This window comes from Mastacembelus armatus, chromosome 23 (assembly GCF_900324485.2).
Source record: "Mastacembelus armatus chromosome 23, fMasArm1.2, whole genome shotgun sequence".
Classification (NCBI taxonomy): domain Eukaryota; kingdom Metazoa; phylum Chordata; class Actinopteri; order Synbranchiformes; family Mastacembelidae; genus Mastacembelus; species Mastacembelus armatus.
Window position 1 is genome coordinate 2,714,639 of NC_046655.1, and position 21,499 is coordinate 2,736,137.

Here is a 21,499-nt window from a genome sequence, read left to right on the forward strand (position 1 = left end):
TGAGAATAGGAACAAAGGGGTTGAAACACAGTAGTTTGTTTATATCTGAGGCAGAAAGTCAGCCGGGGCCTGTCAGCGCTCGCTTAGCTCCCTGTGGGGAAGATATACCAGCTCTGTTTGTTTAAGCAGGCTGCCCTTTTCCTGCTGGGATGGTAGGGATCATCAACACTGAATTGCTTTTGCTTTTTTTTTTTTTTTAAATGCGCAAGGCCAGTTTTGGAGCGAGGTGGCAGAGGAGAAAGTAAAGCGAGGAGAAGACAGGCCTCTGTAATGGCTTGTTTGCAGGCTAAGAGGTCCTCTGTGTATCATTCGTCTTCTGTTCTGGAGCTAAATGAGCAGTTTAAGTTGAGCCTCAGTCGGTGTGTTTCCCGCCTGTGCCTCTGCTCATAACTGCTGAGTAAGATGCTGTGTGGCATCAACTTCAGCGGTAGAGCTAATGTGTAAGCTGAGCATCTGTGTGTGTGTTTCTGTGCATCTCACCCAGAAGGAGGCCGTGCTGAGAATACAGTCATTGTTTCTGCAGGAGGCTGAGGCCTGGGTGGGTGTTAGGGCTCCAGGACAGGGGACTGCTTTACCATTTGGCCGATCCAGCATTGTCAAGCACTAAAATCACATTAGCAACTCTGCTATGCTGAGTTTTGTGACTTCAAAGTTATTACCATCTGAATGATAGACATAACCACATCAGTAAAACCACTTCATTTATCAAATACAAAAGACAACAAAGAGCTGCTGCTTTTCTCTTTCACTTTGAAGCTGGAGTGGTTTAAAATTTACATAAAGGTGCTAAAAACAAAGCAACTCTATCTCTGCAGTATGAGACAGACAGTTGCTCTCTCTCTCTCTCTCTCTCTCCTGTGTAATCCAATTCACAGTATGATGAAGAGTGCAGTTATTAACCTTGACATTACTTAGCACTGCTAATGCTGATCACATTACAGTATGAATTAAAGTCTGTGATGTGGGCAGTGGGTTGTTGATATGTAACTGACAGCAGCAGCTAACTTTCATGTTGTCGTTTGGGGGAGGGGGGGTCTTTTTCATGAACGTGCCTACTGGCGACGACGACGTGCCGTGAACACCACTGAGACGCTCAGCCATTTTGGCACTAAATGTTTGGCAACCGTAAATAGCAGTAAATCTCTACAGAGCTCTGACGTGTCAAGACACAGAAGGACAAAGTCATGGGCATTTTCACTTACAGAAATGAAAATGCTCTGAAGCACTAATAATGTATCAGAGGTAAATTGTGAAGAAGAACAGTTCGACTTTAAAAATCTCTTGAAATGTTCGTCAGCCCAGGAAAACAAAATATTCAATCTTTCACTCTGTAATCAACAAAGCTAATTAAATAATCTTTGCTATTGCTGCTCGCAGCAAAGCCTTATGACACACTAAAAACAAAACTAAGCATGAAGACAAAAGGGTCATCTTAATTTACTGAGTGACATGTTTGGCCTTTGGAGCATAGGTTTAATGGGTGTGGCCCTGAATGTGTCCACTGAGCCCTTGGGTGGGCCGCAGCTGGGCGGGGTTATGAGATCCAGTGCCATTAACCCTTTCAAAACCAGAAAACAGCTGTCTCTTTTTTCAGCTCAGCGGCAGACGGGGAACTCAGAGCTGGTGCGCCCTGGTTGTGTGAGCACATCCTGTACCTTTCTAACCATGACCTGTAGCTCAAAGTGTCAAGGATGCTTGGTGTTAAGTGATTTATTAAGCACTTGTATACTTCACTGCTGTATCTTCTTGTATACTTCTGCCATCATCACAAAGACAGTCATCAGTGAGCAGTAGTTTGGTTCAAACTGCTGGCTGACAAACATGCCACCAGTTACAGTTGTAGAGATCTTGAAAGTAAAGTCAACTATTATAGACTGTTTAGCCAGATTAACTCTGAAATGTATGAATCCAATGAGGGCAAGGGTGATGGGTGCTAATGCACCATGCTGACAATGCAGCGAAGGACATCAATTGTGTTTACAATTTGACGGAGTTTCTGTATTGAGGGGCAGGATGAGATAAACGTAGCTTCCACAATGCATTGGGATCAGGGCACGTGCGAGGCTGCTGGTTGCTTTGCAGAATCTAAAGCAGCCTAATTAGTCAGCAGTTTGTTTAAATATGTAGGGAACATCATCAGGAGAATTCCTCTTCAAGACCATCTTCTGAGGATAAGTTCCCCCTTAAAAACACCTTGAAGACCTGCTTCACCCGCACATTTTATTCTTTGCATGCGTTTGGTCCATTTAGCCCACGTTTTCATCCAGTCAGTGCTCTCTATGTCAGTTGACTGGACATCCTTATGCCTATACAAGCATGTTACGTTTCTTACTTTCAGCATGTGTTTATATGTCTAATTCAGACCCAATGCCTGCAAAGATACAATGACAACTTTTTAAATCAAGTTTGTTTCCAAAAAATTCCATCCATCACTTTGTTGCCTCTTCTTAAACAAGGCAACCATTGTCAGAGTCCCAGCTCTGCCCTCCATTAGTCCAGCCGGAGGTAGCTGGGTGTGGAGTAGTTGAACATAAGGAAGTCCAGCTTGTAAAGGTGGTAGAGTTGGACCTGCTGTTCAGTGCTGATATTGCTGAAGAACTGGGCTGTCATGGTATCTGTGGTACGGGTGGACTTTGCGTAGCTTGGGAAGCGCAGGGAGTCACCAACGCCTATCAGCCGCAACACGTAGTTTGCATCCTCTTCCAGTGTCTCATACTTGCCCACCAGGTCATAGTGAATGTGACATGGGTGACACAGCTGGTAGACCGTCTGCCAGTGCTCGTTGAGTGGGCCATCTCGCTGCGTGGCTGGGTCCACCAGGTACTCAGCAAATTCCTTGAATTTGACATCAGCACCACTGAGTAGGGCATCCTGTGTGGCATTCTTGCGGTAGCGCCGGATTATACGGGTGCCAAAGCGCTTGTGGAAGGATGAGTTGTACTTAAGGGTGAACTTGTTGCGGTATGCAGAAACCAGCCTCTCAAAAGGCTCACGAACAAAGAGGAACTTGAGGTAGTTCTTGAGGCGGTGGTTGATCTCAGCGATGCTGTACTGGTTCAGTGTCTTTAGGTTGGAGGGAACATGGGCTTCATTGGAAGGGATCTCCATTGGATCACTGTGGAAGACAGGCACAACAGTCAAGAACAATGCCAAAACAAAATTATGCATTTATGTTATGTTATCATATCATATACTAACTCCTGAAGTAATGGCAGCAGGGATGTAACTACCTTCAGCACATGTCCTGTTCATTTTTCCTTCTATTTGTTAGTCAGAGAAGAGTGGAAGCAATGAGGGAATGAATGGCACCTCATACACAGCTGATCTGACAGTCTGACAAGTACTAGACTCACCTGTATTTGCCCCGGCCTGTAAGTACCATCATGACACGTTTCCAGTTGGTACAGGCCACCTTAGGGACATAGCAATAGATCAGCTCATGGTCCTCATCCACCACCAGGTGTTTGAGGTCTCCAGGTGTCAGGACTCGACGTTTACGACTGGACGCACTGTAGACTCGACATGTGTCCACCACCTGATCCCTCCTGGCTTGGTGGAGGATGGCTGCACCTGACAACTCCGGCTGGGCAGGGAACAGAAGAGGAAAAAAGGGGAAAGAGAAAGAGACACTGCTGTGAAAGTCAAATAAAACGCTTCTCAGGAAAGAACCATCTCTATTTGAAGATCTGATTGAAGAACAGCAAACTACTTGTGTGTTTGTATCCAGCATAACTCAGGAGCTGCTGGTATTGCTGTATGTACAGCAGAGAGTTGAAAACTAATGAGGGAGGACAGATGGTGAATGACATGCTGTGAAAGTCACCGGACCAAAGTCAAACCACAGACAGTGGGGTCAGCGTCTTAAATCCCAGGCAGCCAAGACATGCTTTATTTATTAGGTGCAATAATAAATAGTATAAAATAAACAAATTAAGTTTTCATATTTGAAAATTATATTGAGATTATACTGAGATTTGCAACAAAGTTGCTATTCCTTCCTTAATTCCTGTGTTACTGTAGGATTTCCATTGTACAACCAAAGTGAGATACAGATAGTGAGAATGTTATTAATCTCAGCTTTCATTATCATACTCATCTCCTTACTGACTCTTTTCCTCCCTACTGGTGGGGCTCAACAAACTACGAGAGAGATTAGTTGACGGGCATTAAGGAAAATAATGGAAATGGAAATTACAGATATACAGAGTGTTCAGTGTGTGCAGATTCAGTCAGCATTCATCGGAGGCATATTTCATTTTCACAGGTAGGCTTGTGACGAGCTGGACCTTAGCAGGAGGGGAAGGAGAAGCATGGGGAGGAATGAGAAGCGTCTGAGGCAGAGAGCAGCCTGAGGGCTTTGCATCTGAAGAATGTTTCCTTGAGTCTTGATTATTTTTCCTCAGGGTCTGAATTCCCCTACAGGGCAGTGCCCCGGTTTCTTCGCAGAATCTAAATTGTACTGTGGCCTGTATCTTTACCACTCCATCCAAATCATAACAAGTGAAGCTTTTCAGTGCCTACCCTGGCCAGGACTGAAAGTGGGGAGTGCTGCTGACATGAAGTGCTGAAATACCTCAGGGCCCACCACCAAGTCTTATACATGAAGACAGTTTGACTAAAGGGCTTGTATGTATTTCTCTTTGAAGTCCTTCTGCAGCCATGTCTCCAAGTGGGCAATTCATCCTGCGCACAGCTTGCTACAAGGACATGGGATGAAACCAATCTTTCACACTGTCAGCTGATGATAAAGTACAAAAGCAGCTCTGTGGTGTGTTCCACACCTCTATATGAATTATTCAGCACTAAACAGTCAAACACAAAATCACAAATATTTTGGAATGATGTCTGTGAAAGCCACGTTTCAAAGTCTGTTACTCTATAAACTACATTAATGGACACGGGCTGGTCAAGGCTTAGAAAAATCAATAGGGTGAAGAAGTCTGTGCTAAGAAACACATTATTAATTCTCAGACTATTGTTACTGATATCAAAATGTTGCCTCCTAGTTTTTGAGAAAGTGAATTTGAGAATTGTTATGAAAGGGATTTTAGCTTGAGTTGATATTTAAAGCAGCAGGCAGAGTTGGTGAGCTGATCTGAACTCAGATCAGCAAACAGAACCACAATGCAGAAGTGAATGATACATACTGCTAAACGTATCCAGCAGCATTTCATGCCAGTTTTATCTTGACCTGTCCACTAATTTAAGAAAAAAGGTAAGTTTCTGTCCATTTTTAACAGGAAAAATTAGGTTCATTATTGATTATTTGGAACGAATTTCTGCAAATACTGTTTGTTTAACTCTGCTTTTCTATAATGACTTTTCCAAATCTGAGCAATGGTCCTTTAAGGCATGTTGAGGGAAGAGTAACTTGACAAGGCATGATGGATTATGAACATCTCTGCTCATTTTGCAGCCCTCCACCCCACTTCCTCTGTCTCTGTGTGCTGTCCTCTCTTTCTTGCTAATGCTGACACATTAAAGCCCTCTAAGGTGTAGCATATTGTGATGCAGCTCCTGATGGAAAAACTCCTTTTTTATCCACTCAGAAATGTCACACTATGATTCAGTCATCAAACCCTCCATCCCACAAGAGGAGGAATACTGTAATTAACATGGGTTACAGACACAAGGGACAGAATGTTGTCATCTCCTTTTCTGCTTCAGTTTCTCTCCTTATCTTCTTTCTTTGCACAGGATTTCTTTGTGCAATTTTATCTCCTCTTCAAGCAGCAAGTCTCTGAAAGTGGGAGGATGAATGAGAGACAGAGGAGGTATGCGATATGTCGATACAGTCTGAGAGAAATCTGTGATGTAGGTCGCTGACCTCTGACCATGTCATGCTGTTCCCATGGGAAAGTAGATGCCACTATTTGCCCATTTGATGCACATTTCCACCCATAATGCCCTGTGGACATGAACTAGTGGGTCAGCATCAGATGTGGGTTGGGTCATAAAACCACAGCTGTAAAAGTAGTTAGCAGCTTCACATAATATGGTCAATTTAGTTTGATCTTTTCTAATTTGTCAAGGTCCCAGAAGGGCCTCAACCCTTCAGCTCAGCAGTTTCCCAGTGCAGCCACACTGTATGAATTACTTAGCATTACTGCTATACAGATAGTATATATTGATTTAAATGTGAGGGTGTGTGTGAGAAAGGTTTGCACTCTCTGTTAGGAGCTACATCTGTTCTGTTTATCAAAACTGGGTGAAAACTGAAAGGGGAGGAGAGACAGAAAATCTTTCTGTGTAAATTTAAACCCATTGCCACCAGAAAAGTCCTTATCAGTGTTGTATATGCAAACAGAAAAATCTTTACTGTCTTTTCTCCAGATGTCTGGAGGTGGTGACGATTAGGGATGCTCTTTTCTTGTCACTGTGAAATGTGTGAGGAACTGAAGAATGATGATGTGAAGCTTGTCTTTCCATATTTCAAGACTTCATTTCCCTGCAGTCATTTTCTGTCTGAAAGTTGGTACGAGTTGGGAATGTGATGTGACACACAAGGTGGAGTGGACTCTCAGAAGTCAGCAAAGCCTTCTCAGCTTGGTGCAACACAAAGTTCTAAGTTTTATTATACTCCAAACCAGCAGCATGGCTTGAGTAATGACAATATCAGACTATCGGTTGATCAGTCCACCTCTTTTGTCAAGACTGAAATAGTGTATTTCCACAACAATTCCATGTTTCATAGGTTTAGGACACATTAATCCTGTCCTTTTGAAATTACATTACAGAACTGCCTGAAATTATTCATAGACTGAGAACTTGAGCTTAAAGACAAAACAAACCATAGTAAATCAGTAGAATGTTAGATAGACACTTTGAATTAGCAGGCACATGGGCTCAGCGCTCTGTTCCTCAGAACCTAAGGAATATGTTTAAAATAATGTTGGGAGACAATGAAATGCTAATATATTGTGATTTGTAGCCCAGAGAGCATCAGAACATTTTCTTTCTAAAGCTGCCAGAAACATCTTTCTAGCTAAGACAATATGCTGCTTCCAATCACAATTTAAACACCGGAGATGTGAATACTATTTAGATAGTTCCTTGTCTTAACTGAGCAGCCTTGCTTATTTTGTTAAGGCTATTGTGGTGCTGCTTTGAGTATTTACACTCTGTCTCTGGAAAACTTGAATATGTCTGGAAAGAAGCGAAATACAAATAAGAACTAGGTCTGGAGGAATTGGTGAATTTATGCCCAGGACATGCAAAGCAAATGAGGTGAAAGACAGGTGCTGCAGCACTTCAGTCTGATAATGTTGGAGAACACTTTTTCTCTCTGGTCTCCCAAAGCCTGATATGTCTGGGTGCCTCATCTTCTCCCTCCGCATCAGTTTCTCTTTGAAGCCATCTAGACAGAGATGAACTGGACTCAGCACAGCAGCTCTGTCTGACACATTCACACACACTGCACACACACTGAGCACTAAAGCCAGTCTGTCTCTCTTACCCTCTCTGCTTACAGACTAGCATTCATAGAGCAGGCAGGAATAAAGCTGCCAGTGTAGCAAACACACACACACACACACACACACACACACACGATTTTCGAATGCTTCACCAGAGTCTCTGTTAAAGGCAACAAGGCGAGGCTCTTCCATAAAACCTTGACAATGCTGACAGTTTATGAGGTAGATTCACTCTTTCCCCTGAGGCCAGTGGTACATTAACTTTCCATAATGTCATTTATGAGAAGTGAGACCAGCAGAGGGAGACCGGGCCCTTGCTGGCTGCTGATCACCTGCACCCATAACATGGAAAAGACCTGAGGAAATGTTTCTTTACCTTTATTTATCCAGGGAAACGACTGAGAACACATGCTCTGTTTCTTTAGCACCCTGCTTCATATTTATGCAGCCCGACACATTCATACCTGGAAAAGGCTGACGGAAACGACAGCAGGGGTTGGGGGTAAATGTATTAATCAAAGGCGTCTCAGTGGTACATAATTAAAACTGTAGGCACTAATAATGGCATAATTGCTTCATTTTTCGTAGTAATAATTTATGCAAAAACTTGAATGAATTAAGTGACAAACTAAAATCTGTCTTCTGGTCCAACAGTCTGTGCACCTACTGATCTTTAGTCTGAGTGTAAAATCAATACTAACTACTAGGAGACACTTAAACCTGCACCTCTGCCTAACAATGCTTGTAGATAATTTGACTGAATGTCTTCATTAGCTGTGTTCCTCACTATTTGAATGTAATTCCCACTCTTCATTCAAGCTTAGCAGACATAGCAGGTGCAATGGCTTCTGGAATTCAAACCATGAACCTTTTAGCTGGGAGCTGGCTTTCCTACCTTCTCTACACCCCCAATCCTGTAATTTTAAAAACAGCACAGAAGAAAATTTGAAAGACGTGAATGTATTAATTCATGGTTTCTGTGCTGAGCTTTATGACACCTCTTACATAAAGACACAGCAGGGAGGCAGTGAATGGACACGGTGTGTAGGCCAGGGGCTACAAGTACTGTGCTTCCCCGCAAGAGCCTACAAGGCCAAACAAACACAGGTGCCATATGATCATATGATATAGCATCATAATATGATCATTTGCTAACCCAGCAAGTTTCCCAGCAGGTTTTGCTAACAGATATGATGGATATTATTTTACTTCAAGCCCTTCAGGGATGCTTCTTTATAAGAGCTGCACTGAAACCCTGAGGTCTCACCTCACCTAAAGGAGCTGTTAACAGAGAGCGCATAGAGAGAATTTCACCAGCAGGGTTTTTAATGGAGAGTTTTCTCTGCTCCACTGTAACTGTAACTCTGTAAATTTGTTTCTTGAAGAAATCAAATAAGCTTAATTTTGGCCTTTAGACGATACCCCCTCCTATTTGTGCACAAAAATGCATACCCAAATTAAACTAGCTGTTGTCCTTACATTTTAAGGGTTATATTGATGAGCTTGGTATCATTGGAAAGGAAACACTTTGTAGTTTATTGTGTAAAAGTCAGAATATGGCTAGGTCATACTGTACTAAACTTACACAGACACAAGCTTGATAAAAATTAATGAATAATCCTCGCGTAATTGTTTTTGTGTGTTTTAGACTAGAAAGCCCTAAATGTAGGTTGTTCTGGTCATTCTAGTGACAGAATGGATTGAATGCTACACTTGTGGACCAATACAGGTCCAAATTTTGTCACAAAGGAGCTAAAATTCAACTTTCTGCATTGTACTAACATAAGACTATGTCCAGGCGGATCTTATTGTACCATTTGCATCAGCGGCGCCCGCTGCGTGCCCAGTGTTGTCAGGGAAACGGTACTGTAGCAGTGTGGGCCATTGAAATCTCCCCTCCCCTTTGCTCACTATACAGTGTGACGCCTCATTCGAAAGGGTTTTTCATTGGCTACAACATATGTTCCTGTCAGAAGTTGTTCTCTCCCCCTGGGTGAGTCGTGACTCCCATTGGTTTTCGTACTGACTTACGCTGTAAAATGAACAAGTTTGATTAAGGGTTCATGTGATTCACAGAAACCTGATGAATGCAGAGCTACCATCTGTTTGTCTGTTTGTAGTGAAAAAACTGTGAAATCCACCGTAAAACAAAGGCAAGAAGTGGCATTTTTTCAGCGGTTGTACTCTTTGTACTCTTGTTAAACTGTAGTCGCTGTGATAATTCAATCCTAAATTGCTTTATACCATTTGAATCATGAGACTTTCTGCTCTTCTATGATATATAGTTTGTCGGACTTTATTCACGATCTTTGGTAATACATCCGGAAATACAGCCCAAATACAGTTTTGGGCCACGCCTGGGACCGGGGTTAGGAATCGGATAAAGAAGTGGTAAAATCTAAAGGTATTGTGACTAATATGTTCATTGTGACTAATATAGTCATGGGCCTGATGCCATATAGATTAATACTCCTGATATTTCCATAGGTTAGCTCAGAAGAACTTGAATTCCATAAGACCTTAAGTAGATAAGGTGATTTTTGATACCTTATGAATGGATTGCTTTTCAACAGCCAAATACTAGCGCTCTGATTCTTATACTGTATGCCCTTGAATGCACCACCAGCCTGCAGGAGAATTTGGCAAACCATTCCTCCTACAGCTGCATTAACCACATGATTTACCGCAACAAAACAGATCTAAATTGCAATGAACAATTTGAACCTAAAGGCACATGGAAACACAGAAGAGAGTGCGGCCACAGAACTCTGCTATGGTCATTTCACGTTAAATGTCCAGGATACCTGACACCTGGGTACACCTGAGTCTCCCTTTCCCACGGTCACATTAAACCTGCAACCTGAGCCCAGACGTGTGCTGACTTGCCGGGGGAAAGCATGTCAGAACCTGGGATAAACATCATCATGTAAACTGCTTTATCGTGTGAAAGGTGCTGTGAAAAACAGGACAGAGGAAAGAGACTGCATCAGTAGAGCTGTAGCTGCACACTACATTATGCAGGTGTTTGCTATTTGTATAATGTAAAATATGCCACTTTACATCTGTGAATTTGTATGTATATGTGCATGTACCATTACTTACTTTTGAGACCAATGTGTATGTGTATGTGTATGTGTGTGTCAGTATACTGGAAAAGTGGGGGGTATAATTATAGCAGCACAGACAAGATAATGACAAACTGCTCCAACTTTCCCTCAGAGCCATCAAAGGTTCCCCCTTCTCTCATGAGCACGGTGCCCTCAGCGAGCACACATCTGAAAGAAGAAGAAAGCGAATAAGACAGTTTCACTTATCACTCACAGGAAAATGTAGTCTCCCTTTTTAAAGCAGAATGTGGAATGTTCACAGATTGGGGAGCTTGAATGGCAACAAGAAAGAACCTATTTGAATCTTCAAGGCCTCATTTTCCAGAAACCATGTCCTGTGATGTCACTTTGAAAGCTAGTGGGTGAAACCATCAGACTGCTGACAGATTGTTTCTCGGTTTCCCTCTGCGCCAAAGCAAGCCCTTTGCATTTGAATAATTTTTTGGAACTGTCACAATATAATCAGGTAGTTGTGATCATTGTGTCACGTTGTCAGGATAGTTTTTAGTGGTTTAGTGGTTAGTCAGGGATAAGTAATGAATATCAGAAAATCAACATTATAAAAATAGAATTTGGAGCACAAACACTACAGTTTGAATAGTGCAGATGTTATGTAGAGGTTTTTGTTCTTGCTTTACTACAATACTTATTCAGCAGCTCATTTATATTGTCTCTTTTCTGTTAGTTCCTTTTATTTTGGAGGTATTTTCCTCAGCTGTCAACATCATAGGAGGACTGTTTGTTGTAAGCTGCAGGGAACCGCTTCTCTTACAGAATGAAACACAGCAAATTTTAGACAAATGTTGTCGTTTAAATGCCAGGAGGAAATGTATTTGAACTAAAAAATCTGGGGATTTTTTTTCTCCTTCTGGACAGAGATGGGGAGAAGGTGAAGCAAAGGTCTCCTGCTGGATTTGGGCCAGATTTGTATATCGTCGTATATCTCATGTTTTTTAGAAAACAAGTGCTTAATGTCAAGATCATGAAACTATTTCCCAATGGTTAAAGTAAAAATTTTGTTTATCTGTGTTCTCTGTGGCCTCCTGCACTGCAGTCTCTTCTCTCTGCACACAACACTCGTCTGCTCTAAATCCTTTTGTCTCGCTCCGTTCACCTCCTTTTTCAGCCCTGTTCATATGCAGCCGTCAGAGACAGACAGAAAAAGAGGAAAGCCTCCTCCTCTAAATCCCTTTGTCTTTAAACCCAAATGACTTATCCAGCTTCCCACACACACACACAATCACACCCAGAGCAGAGCAACACTCAGACAGCTGCTTCGGCTTTTTTGCTATGGGTTAAAGGTGCGACTGTTCTTTTAAGCCCATGCCAGTCTCCAGATTGTGTTCCTGCACAATCTGGCCCAGGGTGCTAACTCCTGAGAGTGCATGAGAGGAAGTGTGAGAAATTATGCACACACACACACGCGAACGCGCACGCACGCACGCACGCACGCACGCACGCACGCACGCACGCACGCACACACACACACACACACACACACACACATTTTACTAATGTTAAGGGATTGTGGGGTTTTTCGAAACAATCCCAACAGGCATTATTTGCAGTGACACAGACACTTCCTTCTATTTATTCATTTATGAAAGACATTTATAAAATCCCTTCTCTCCACAGCTGTATGTAATGGTAACTGTTGGCTGATGACCTTTTCATTAGTAGTAATTTCATTAATTCTTTCTGTTAGTTCTGATCATATATATCAAGCTTTTACTGTGGATCTTTCTTTGCACTGCACTGTGAGTACGTCTGATCCTCTGTAACAAATATGTATAACGACAAACTCAGATACATGCTTCCATTACACTGACACTACATTAGTGCTCACATTAGCCATGATTCGTTCTTCCCTGTTACAATGCCACTGTGGGAGTCTGCAGCCAGGCTCTAGATGAGTAATAATGGGGTCTATATGCCTCTGGGAGCCAGGCTGTGATTACTGGTAGGAAGAGAATAATATTTCCATAAGAATGAAAGATTATCAGTATGTAGGGAAACTAGTTTCCTTCCCTGTATTCACTGTAGATAATATCTGACTGTGTGTAAGACCACATCAAATTAGACCCTTTGTGGGTTTGCTGCATTTGGCAAATCAACCCATTCCGATTTTAACTCTGATTAGTGAAACCGGTGTTGACCCTGAGGACACAGAGTTTAATTTCACTATAATGTAGTGTTCAAACACATGAGAAGGTTAGAACAGAACAGTCCATGAACATTTCAAACTGCCCTGCCTACTGAATTGGAGACTTTACTCTGCAATGTTTTTCATCCAGATTTGTTCATTGTAAGGTTTGTATCAATAAGGATACCATGGAACACCAATTAAAGAGAGTGGGAGTGGGTACAGGTTATAAGGGAGTGGGTTGGGCAGGTGGGTGGTGACAGAAGAAGCAATTAAGGAGGAGGATTTTGTTTGAGTATTTACAGGAGGCAGCATTGAGAAATCAGCTGATATTCTAGTGCATCTTAACAAGGCAGCATACTATGGTAATTTTCAAACTGTCATAGCAAAACCAAATGAGGAGAAATGGAAGACACATACAAAAAAATCTATTTTCTCTCTTATACTTGAAATCTCAGTATGCAAATTAGGTAGGCAGAGCTGGGAATCTTGGCAAAAAACATGGTGGAAGTGAGTGAAACTGCTCTTCTCGCTTTGCCAAGAAATAGGTTGCATAATTAATGGCCCTTTCAACTTTGTAAGCAGATGTTCATGTGGCCACAGTATGTCTCCCTTTGACACCTGGGCTGTGATCAGGACTGGAAAAACTTTTTTCATAGTTCTTCTAACCTTTGGAGGGACTGAGAATTATAATTGTTCATAGAGGTCTGTTTTGGCAGACTGTTTTAGCTCCTACTTCATAGGAGGTACGTTTCCGGTACAATATGTTTATGTTGATTCAACAAACAACACCTTTTGGTGAGGAAAAAAATAACAATCCCAAGAGATCTAGATGGATCAAAACAAAACCTGACCATTTTTGCTTGTGTTGTTGACTATAGTGCAGAAGTGATGTTACTATAGCAACCATCAGCCGGCTTACGTTACTTCAGTGTTCCTACTAGCAGCGTGAATAGGTGCTTTCAGACCAAACAGCTCTGGGAATCAGCTCTACGAATTATCCCACTGAGGAACAGACTATTTACTTCAAAACTGCACACCTTTTTAGCTTTTCTACATTCCTAAACCAAATCAGACAGCACAGGTCAACCACTGAAAAGGTAGAGATGTGCCAAAATATCGCAAAAATGTTCTACTGTGAATATTTACATTTCAAGCAGCTTTTCACCAGGACAGAGGTACACACACATAGAGCACAAAGAGAGGAACAGCTCTCTCTGGACCAATGACCCCAAGCACCCTACTAAAGTTTGCTCTAGCTTCAGTAACACCCACCCCCAGTGCACACAGGAATATACCAATGAGGCTTGGCATGTGTGGGAATGTGCGGAAAAATCCTCCTTGAAAAATGAACCCATGGAGAATCTACATGATCTAGGTCTAATCTTAGCTGTTCAGCAAACCACTTAAGCCCCACATATCTCTTAAAGTCGAAAAGGGATAGAAGGCCAGCAGAGAACAAGAAACCAGTAGAGAGTGAATATGAGAAAGAGGAAAAGTGATCTTGGGGCAGTAGAGGTCAGAGTATGTTTCAGTATACATTTACTGATTTAATTTATGGGCCTTGTTATGTTATTAGTATATTTTACACTCCTGTAGACCTTTTAGAGCATTAAGTTGTTCCAATTGATTTCCTACCTTCACGACATCCACTGGTTTCAGTTGACTTACTTAATGGTAATCGTCAGTGGTAATCCATCACAGTGTACATTGCCTTTCATGATTGTCAGTGCAAGTAGCTGTTTTGCAAACTCTCCCTATTGATGCATTCAAGGACAATTGGAGATCGATATCAAAGATCATTCACAAACAAAACACTACAGTCTAAAAGTGGAAAAGAGGACAAAAGTAGAATAAACTATCCTGCAAACCAGGGACATACTAAGCTTATGGATGTAATGCCTTTCAGCTGTCACATTTAAAGCGATGTCATAAGAAATCATTTGGTAAAACGAGATAAATCGATCCTGTTGGTGGGAACATGTATTCCCACATTATGACTTGTAAAGTTGTGACTGTGACTGTATTTCTACATTAAAACCATGTTGTTTATAGCCTTAATAGCAACCATTAACAGAGCGTGTCTAAGCTACCTTACCACCTCCACCACCAGCTCATTCTGCCATCCACCCACTGTTTCTCTTCACTTTAAACTGACCAATAAAGCAGAAATGCCATTAAAACTGAAACCCATAATATGCTTTCATTTCATGCAGGCAATCATGTAGTTACAGCAGGTGTCATGTTCTCAGATGGCTGCTATCTTGTGAAGTTCTTTATATCCAAATGCTAAATGAAGTGAGGCTTCACTTACTGCAGCAGACACTGACAGCACAATAATAGTATAATGATGCTCTACATGGAGAAAAATGTTGAAAACCACTTGCAGATGCTTGATACTGTATTTTATTTCTGTATTCTTTTCTTGTCTCTATCCATGAGAGACATAAGTTCTTAGACTTCAGAAAAACCACTTTCCACTGCCCACTGTCCTTCCTGAAACTCTGAAGATGGCTTAATTGTACTGGGCTTGTAACACATGATTATTATGCTGATGTTGTCTCCTGGAGTTTCCAGGAGAGTTGCCCTCTTTGAGAAAAGGGAAGCTAGAAAACAGGAAAGCTCAATCTAGTCTTGCACAGACAGGCACAGAAAAAAGAAAGGCTGAGCTGAAGGCAGCTGGGGTCAGTGCCTCACAGAGCCTTGTTGGGTCTGTCCTCTGACAGCTGGGTGAGGAGCAGATTACACACAAAGAGAGCAGTCATGTGAGTGTCTTAGTCTCCTACCTGTGTTGGGTTGTAGAGCTCCTGCAGGGCATTGCGAGACCCTTTCCTACAGCAACTGTCCACCACAAAGGGGTTCCTCCGCATGACTGCAAAACAAATGAGACACAGTTAGAAGCAAGGATTTTCACACCCACCAACCTGATCAAAAGAATCCTCTCTCTTTCCCGGTTTTGTCTTCTTATGTTGGAATTTAGCTTGCTGTTGTCATGGCGTAGCATACCATCTTTGTTCCCACGTGGAACCCAGTTCTACTCTAACATTACCTCAGTTACATCTAAATAACTTCTGCTGAACAGCGGCCATCCTAGTCACAAGTGGTAATTATAAGTGTAGTGACTTGCTTTTTATTTCCCACAATTTATTTGAATTGTTGATAATCTGATTGTGAATGAGGCAAATGGGTCACAACATTTTATTATTATTATTATTATTTTTATTATTAACTGCACTATGTATTACTGTCAATGTGTCCCAGTGACACAAAAAGATTTCATTTGAAAACAGATACCTGTGAAAGTGTTGTCTTACTAATTTCTGTTGTGTTTTTTTATCACTGTACTTCCATAATAAAACCACTGAAATCATAACCTGTGGCATGACTCAAGTGGAAAAGACAACACAGCAGTAGTCATGCACTAGTCACCATTACGTAGTGGTCATACCAGACCAAAAAAGGCTGTAGCAGCAGTAGTGATAATATGGGAAAAAAAGATAAGATAAAGATGTAAATGTGGACAAATCTTCCCCCTTTCTTCTTATCAGATGTTTGTATATTTAACCTGCACTCTTGTTCTGCCAGTCGTTTTATTTTTCTGTGAACCCCTTCAAAAACCAATGTTTTAAATGACCAGCTGCTGCAAGTAGGAGGCAGAAAGCTACAGGAATAAATAATGAGAGCAGCGACTAAATGCCAAGGGCAAAGCCACAGTTCAGCATTTGTTTGGCTGGATCTCAACGCTTTACACAACTCAATACAGAGCAGTAGCTGCTGGCAGCGGCTAAGTGGGAGCAGCCAGCGCAACACTCCGCCCCCACCAACACACTCTCTCCAATTGCTCTGCATGGAAAAGAGTTGAAGGACAGCACTGCATAGACAGGAAGGAAAATGAACCACTAGGAAAACCAAGTATTTAGTGTCAGTTTATTCCACGCCTCATCGGCCTCATGTTCATGGATCAACATGTGTTACTGATGATCAGAATAACAAATGGTGCATATTCACACTGCTGGACACGTCTCTCTACTGTACATTTCAGTCAAGTTACAATTCGTGTTTTTCTTCATCACAAGTATTTAAGATTATACTGGATGATCCACAGCTACCACTTAAGATGCTGATGATGTGCGCTGTCTCTGTATATCAGTTTTTTTCATGGAACAGGCCTCTGGACCAATGCTAAGACCCCCATGAAGCTCCGTTTTACAGGCTCTTAATTTTGTAATAATTTACTAGGACAATATATACTGTCACCTCAGTAGTGCCTATAAAAAGTGTTCATCTCCCTTGGAACTTTGCACCTTTTATCTTTTACAACAATGAATCATGGTTAATTTAATTTGGCTGTTTTTGACATTGCCAACCAGGAAAAGACTTTCATTCAGGGTATTATTTTAGTTTGAAAGATGATAAACCAATGAAGACTCTGCTGTATTCTGCTTTTCCATTAAACCATATACTGTATGAACCAAACAAGCAGAGCATCCATCAGAGGAGATCTTTCCTCCCTAAGTATTTTCCTCTAGAATTAATTTCCTATCAAAAAATAGAGCTCGCTTCTAAATAACAAAGACCTCTTACATGTTATTCTCATCAAAAGTAAATATATACAGATGTAAAAACTGATTATGCTCATTTACAATTGCCAGTCCACTTTTGTAAATGTAGTGTTTCCAAATGTATAATTAGTAATTAAAGCAAGAACACAGAAAAAAATGTCACAAAGAGATGCAAAATGACAAGCGAGAGACACAAACAGACTAGAAAGAGAGAAAAAAAGGTTCACAATGAGACTCAAAAAACCTCAAAGAGATGCAAAAGGACCACAGAGGTGCAACAGAGCCAGAAAGGCAGATGAAATGATTAGAATACACATGCAAAACAACTCCAAAGAGGGGGAAGGGAACCACAAAAGAACCACAAAATATTGCAAAACTGTCACAAAGCAACACAGCACAATTGGAAAGACAGAACAACTCCCAGAAAGAGATTCAAAACATCACCAGACGCAAAAGGACTGCAAAGAGCTCCAAAAGGACAACAATGACGTTTGACATTTCTAGCTTCTATACATGTTTTTTTGCAGTTTGCATGCAGGTAGTAGTACAGGATGCAAATTTGCACATCTACTCTGGAAAGTCAAAAATGTCAGAATCCACATTAAACTGCTACACCTGTTCCTGAGCTGATTTGTAAATTTACAAATCTGTTGGTTATGAAGACAGAAATCTTCCCCTGCTTTCTAGCCACTACACACGATTCATCTATTGTAAACCCATTATTGTAGCCTGTCTGTGCTGCTGCAGTGGTCAAAGGTTTTCTCTTGTCCTACTCTCATCTCACATCAGAAGAACAACAAAGCAAAAGGGCAGGCTGTTGATTTTTTCAACTACTGATTAAAAATTGAGTGTGCAAACATGGGTGCTGACCACAGGTAAAAGCCAGCATCGCTGCATGTGAACTGTAATTCTGACATTGGCCCAAACCAGATCCACTGACTGAGCCCAGGGGAGCCAGCTGAGCACTTGTTAGTGTAATGAGCCCCAACAGACAGCTGTGACCTTCAAACACTGAGGGGAGAACAGAGAGAGGCAAAGGATGTCTTTACACCCTCAACACACACACACACACACACACACACACACACACACACACACAATCCTGTACATACACAATTAACCATGCACACACACACGACTGTGCGATTGATAATCTTGATGCTATTTAAAATTGCAGTTCAGCATTCTGTCCTACTGCAGATGATGTAAATAGGCAATTACTGTCTTCTCAGAGGGCAAGAGCTCTCAATGCAATAATGCAAACATGGAATTTTTACTTTTTAGGCTCACTCTCACAGAAAATCATATACACACACACTCCCACTCCCAATAGGGTGAATCAGTAGAACAGTGGTGATTACTGATCGCTGTGGTCACAGGCTGGAGGTGGAGCTCAAAGTAACGTGTGTGTGTGTGTGCGACTGCACTGCGTGGCACTGATGGGTCACCAAGATGTAGTGATATTTATTTGATAGCACCAGAGTGCCTGCTGCTAATGACGACAGACACCAAAATAACTCAGTATGAAAGCTTGTCATAACACCAGCAGATTCAATACTTTCGGTGTCATCTGTCGCACCCTTGCTTCAGCTCAGTGCGCTGAAGAAGCTGCTGCTCTATGTACTCACTTGGGTTGTAGGTGGAAGTAAAGGAGCGACCATTACTGCAATGGCAACTCACGTGTCAAACCAGGCATCCAATAAAGTATTTAACACTTAACCACTTTTAAACATCTACTGCATGTCCAGGAAATACCAATATAATGACCACAAAACTACTCTAAAAAGTGGCATGGATATAAAATGGACAGCAAAATGTACAGGTCTCTGCCATATAAGAAACATTTCACTTTAATTAATCTCCATTGAATCCTCAATACATCTACTCCTGCTATATCTTAAACCATACTGGTACATGTTCCTGAGTATTGCACTTTTTCACTGTTTGGGTTGGACTGGATTACAAATTTGTTGATTTATCATCACGTTAGTAATTAAAACTTTCATGTTCATTGCTACACAGCACTTTAAAATCAGTGATCTGACAGAAGTGATTAATTTCTGTTATTTTAGCTCTGCTGTAGTTCCCACATTTTCGTGACCACCATCACCTGTCTGGGGGAGTAGGCACTCAAAAATCACCACATTTCATCAGTGGAAATGCATTCAGTACTGCAGAAGAGCAGTTTGAAACACTTCACTTTATAGCTCTGAATAAAAAAGAGAAGGAAGAATCATTTTACAGTATTTGCCCTTCTTGGTGTTTCAGACTGAACCACCACTACTGGACAAAGAGTAAAGCTTGTCTGTCTAAATCCCTTTGTCCTCACCCAGTGCATAACTCAAGAACAACCATACACACATTTACATGCAAGTAATGACAATCTGTGGGTAATTAAAATATCCTGGTCTGCTCTGATGCCTCCAGGTATGTACACAGCACACACACATCATACACACAGACCGAACATTTTTATCTACCACACATACGGTGCACGCGCACATACACACATGCACAGACACAACCACACACACATGAAAGCACTGAGGTGACAGGGGCTATACACAGCTCAGAGTGTAACCAGTGTACACACACCCAGTTACTGGGAACACAAGGTCACCCCAAAGTCCCCCTGCCAACACCTGCCTCATTGGTTGGTGGGAATTTAGCTGTAACCATGGAAACCACTAGTCTTCACCATCTTCTCACCTGTGCTGGCTGGCCAGACTCAGGCCTGGATCCAGGTAAGGTCATGGGAAAGCAGAAGCCTTTCATTTTCACAGTGCTGACAGGTATTGAATACACGCCGCTGCAGTGCGCACACACACACACACACACACACACACACACACGCAAACACACATGATGATGTGATAATAGTATTACAATAAGTATAACGCCAGTGTTGTGAACTGTGTTTTCATTCTTATGAGCATGCACATTTTTGATGCTATAGGCAGCACAACATGCTCAATAATGCAACACAGTGTCTTTTGAAGAGAAACATGAGATGAGTGGTGAAATTTAACAGCAATGCCCTTTCACTTCCACAGAGAGTTACTGGAGCCAGACAATCCAACGTTTTATCAAGGGGAGGGTGGACGAGACAAGGCGCAGCCACCATAGCTTGGTGTGACAGGCTGACAGTCCACACTCTTGCATTCCCTTCCATACTCTCATCCAGAGGCTCTAAAGTGTTGTGGAAAAACAGTGAGACAGGTGACGAAAAATGCTAATGTTTAAACCAATCACAGCTGAGATCAGGGAGATGTTTTAAGAGGGGTGATCATCTTTTGCTAGAGAGAATTACAATACAGTTTTTGCTCTGGCTAATTGTGCTACAAAAAATGATTTGCAAATGATTGGACAACGGTTAATTTTGGAACCAGAAGAAGTTTGAATATCATTCACGTGTTTAAAGTAGCTGAGATGTGGAAAAAAGCAAGTGTTTAACAAGCTGAACATATGAGTTTAAAAGTAATATGTCAGTGATGTGTTTCTGCAGAAAACAAGCAGACAAAATTATTATTGCAGGTTGAAGTTTATGGACAATTAAGACAATTTAGCCAATTCAGCCTTTGTAAAGTCAGAAAATTAGCCAGAGGCACTTGGATTCCCTCTGCGTCATTAAGCCATAGCTGAAAAGAACTCCATTTAGCATCCTCTCCTCCACCTCCCCCCCCTGCTTGGGCTGTATTGCTCTCAGCGGTGCCCCTGCCAGCTCAGACAGCAGCAGCCCAGCCAGCCTCCAGTAAGTACCCTGAAGGTAAGAGACACTTTGTGTGCTGCACAAAAACCCACACACACACACACACACACACCATGCAAAGCAATAGACACTCTTCAGCTTTTTTCATCCCTCATTCCTCCACCTCTCCTCCTCCCTGTCAGCTGCAGAAAATACTCTGAAATTCTTTGATTACAACCTTATTAGTCCTTTAAAGCAGGTGGGGAGGAGCTGGAAAACATCCAGCTCAATCCAACTAAGAAGCTTCGCTGTTGTCCACTAAAAAGCAGAGGGAACACTTAAAGTGCTTCCTGGTAACACTTAATAGTCTCAATCACACTGCTTCCCAATGCACGGCTCCTCTAAGTTAAGCTGCAGTGAATAACAATTCCCTTAAAACATCCAACACAATGGCTTTTTGGCTTTGAAAGGAAAACGGACAAAACAATAACATTCCAAATTAGAGTACCACCCAAAGCTGCCTCTGCCAAGAAACCAGATTCTAGGAAACCAAAGCCATAAATCCCGAGCAGAGACAAACATCA

The 21,499-nt window shown here is 41.8% G+C and overlaps 1 protein-coding gene across 2 annotated transcripts in view; it reads right to left on the reverse strand.

The window, feature by feature from the left end:
• Nucleotides 1-171: 171 nt before the first annotated feature.
• chst11 (carbohydrate (chondroitin 4) sulfotransferase 11) overlaps nucleotides 172-21,499 on the reverse strand; it is a 58,568-nt gene continuing 37,240 nt past the window's right edge. For both annotated transcript variants that reach the window (XM_026327425.1, XM_026327424.1), the window contains exons 2-4: nucleotides 15,452-15,537; nucleotides 3,354-3,583; nucleotides 172-3,115 (exon numbers count right to left, since the gene is read on the reverse strand). In XM_026327425.1, coding sequence (XP_026183210.1) covers nucleotides 2,491-3,115; nucleotides 3,354-3,583; nucleotides 15,452-15,537 — 941 coding nt within the window. In that variant the 3' untranslated portion in view covers nucleotides 172-2,490. The remainder of the gene's footprint in view (nucleotides 3,116-3,353; nucleotides 3,584-15,451; nucleotides 15,538-21,499) is intronic.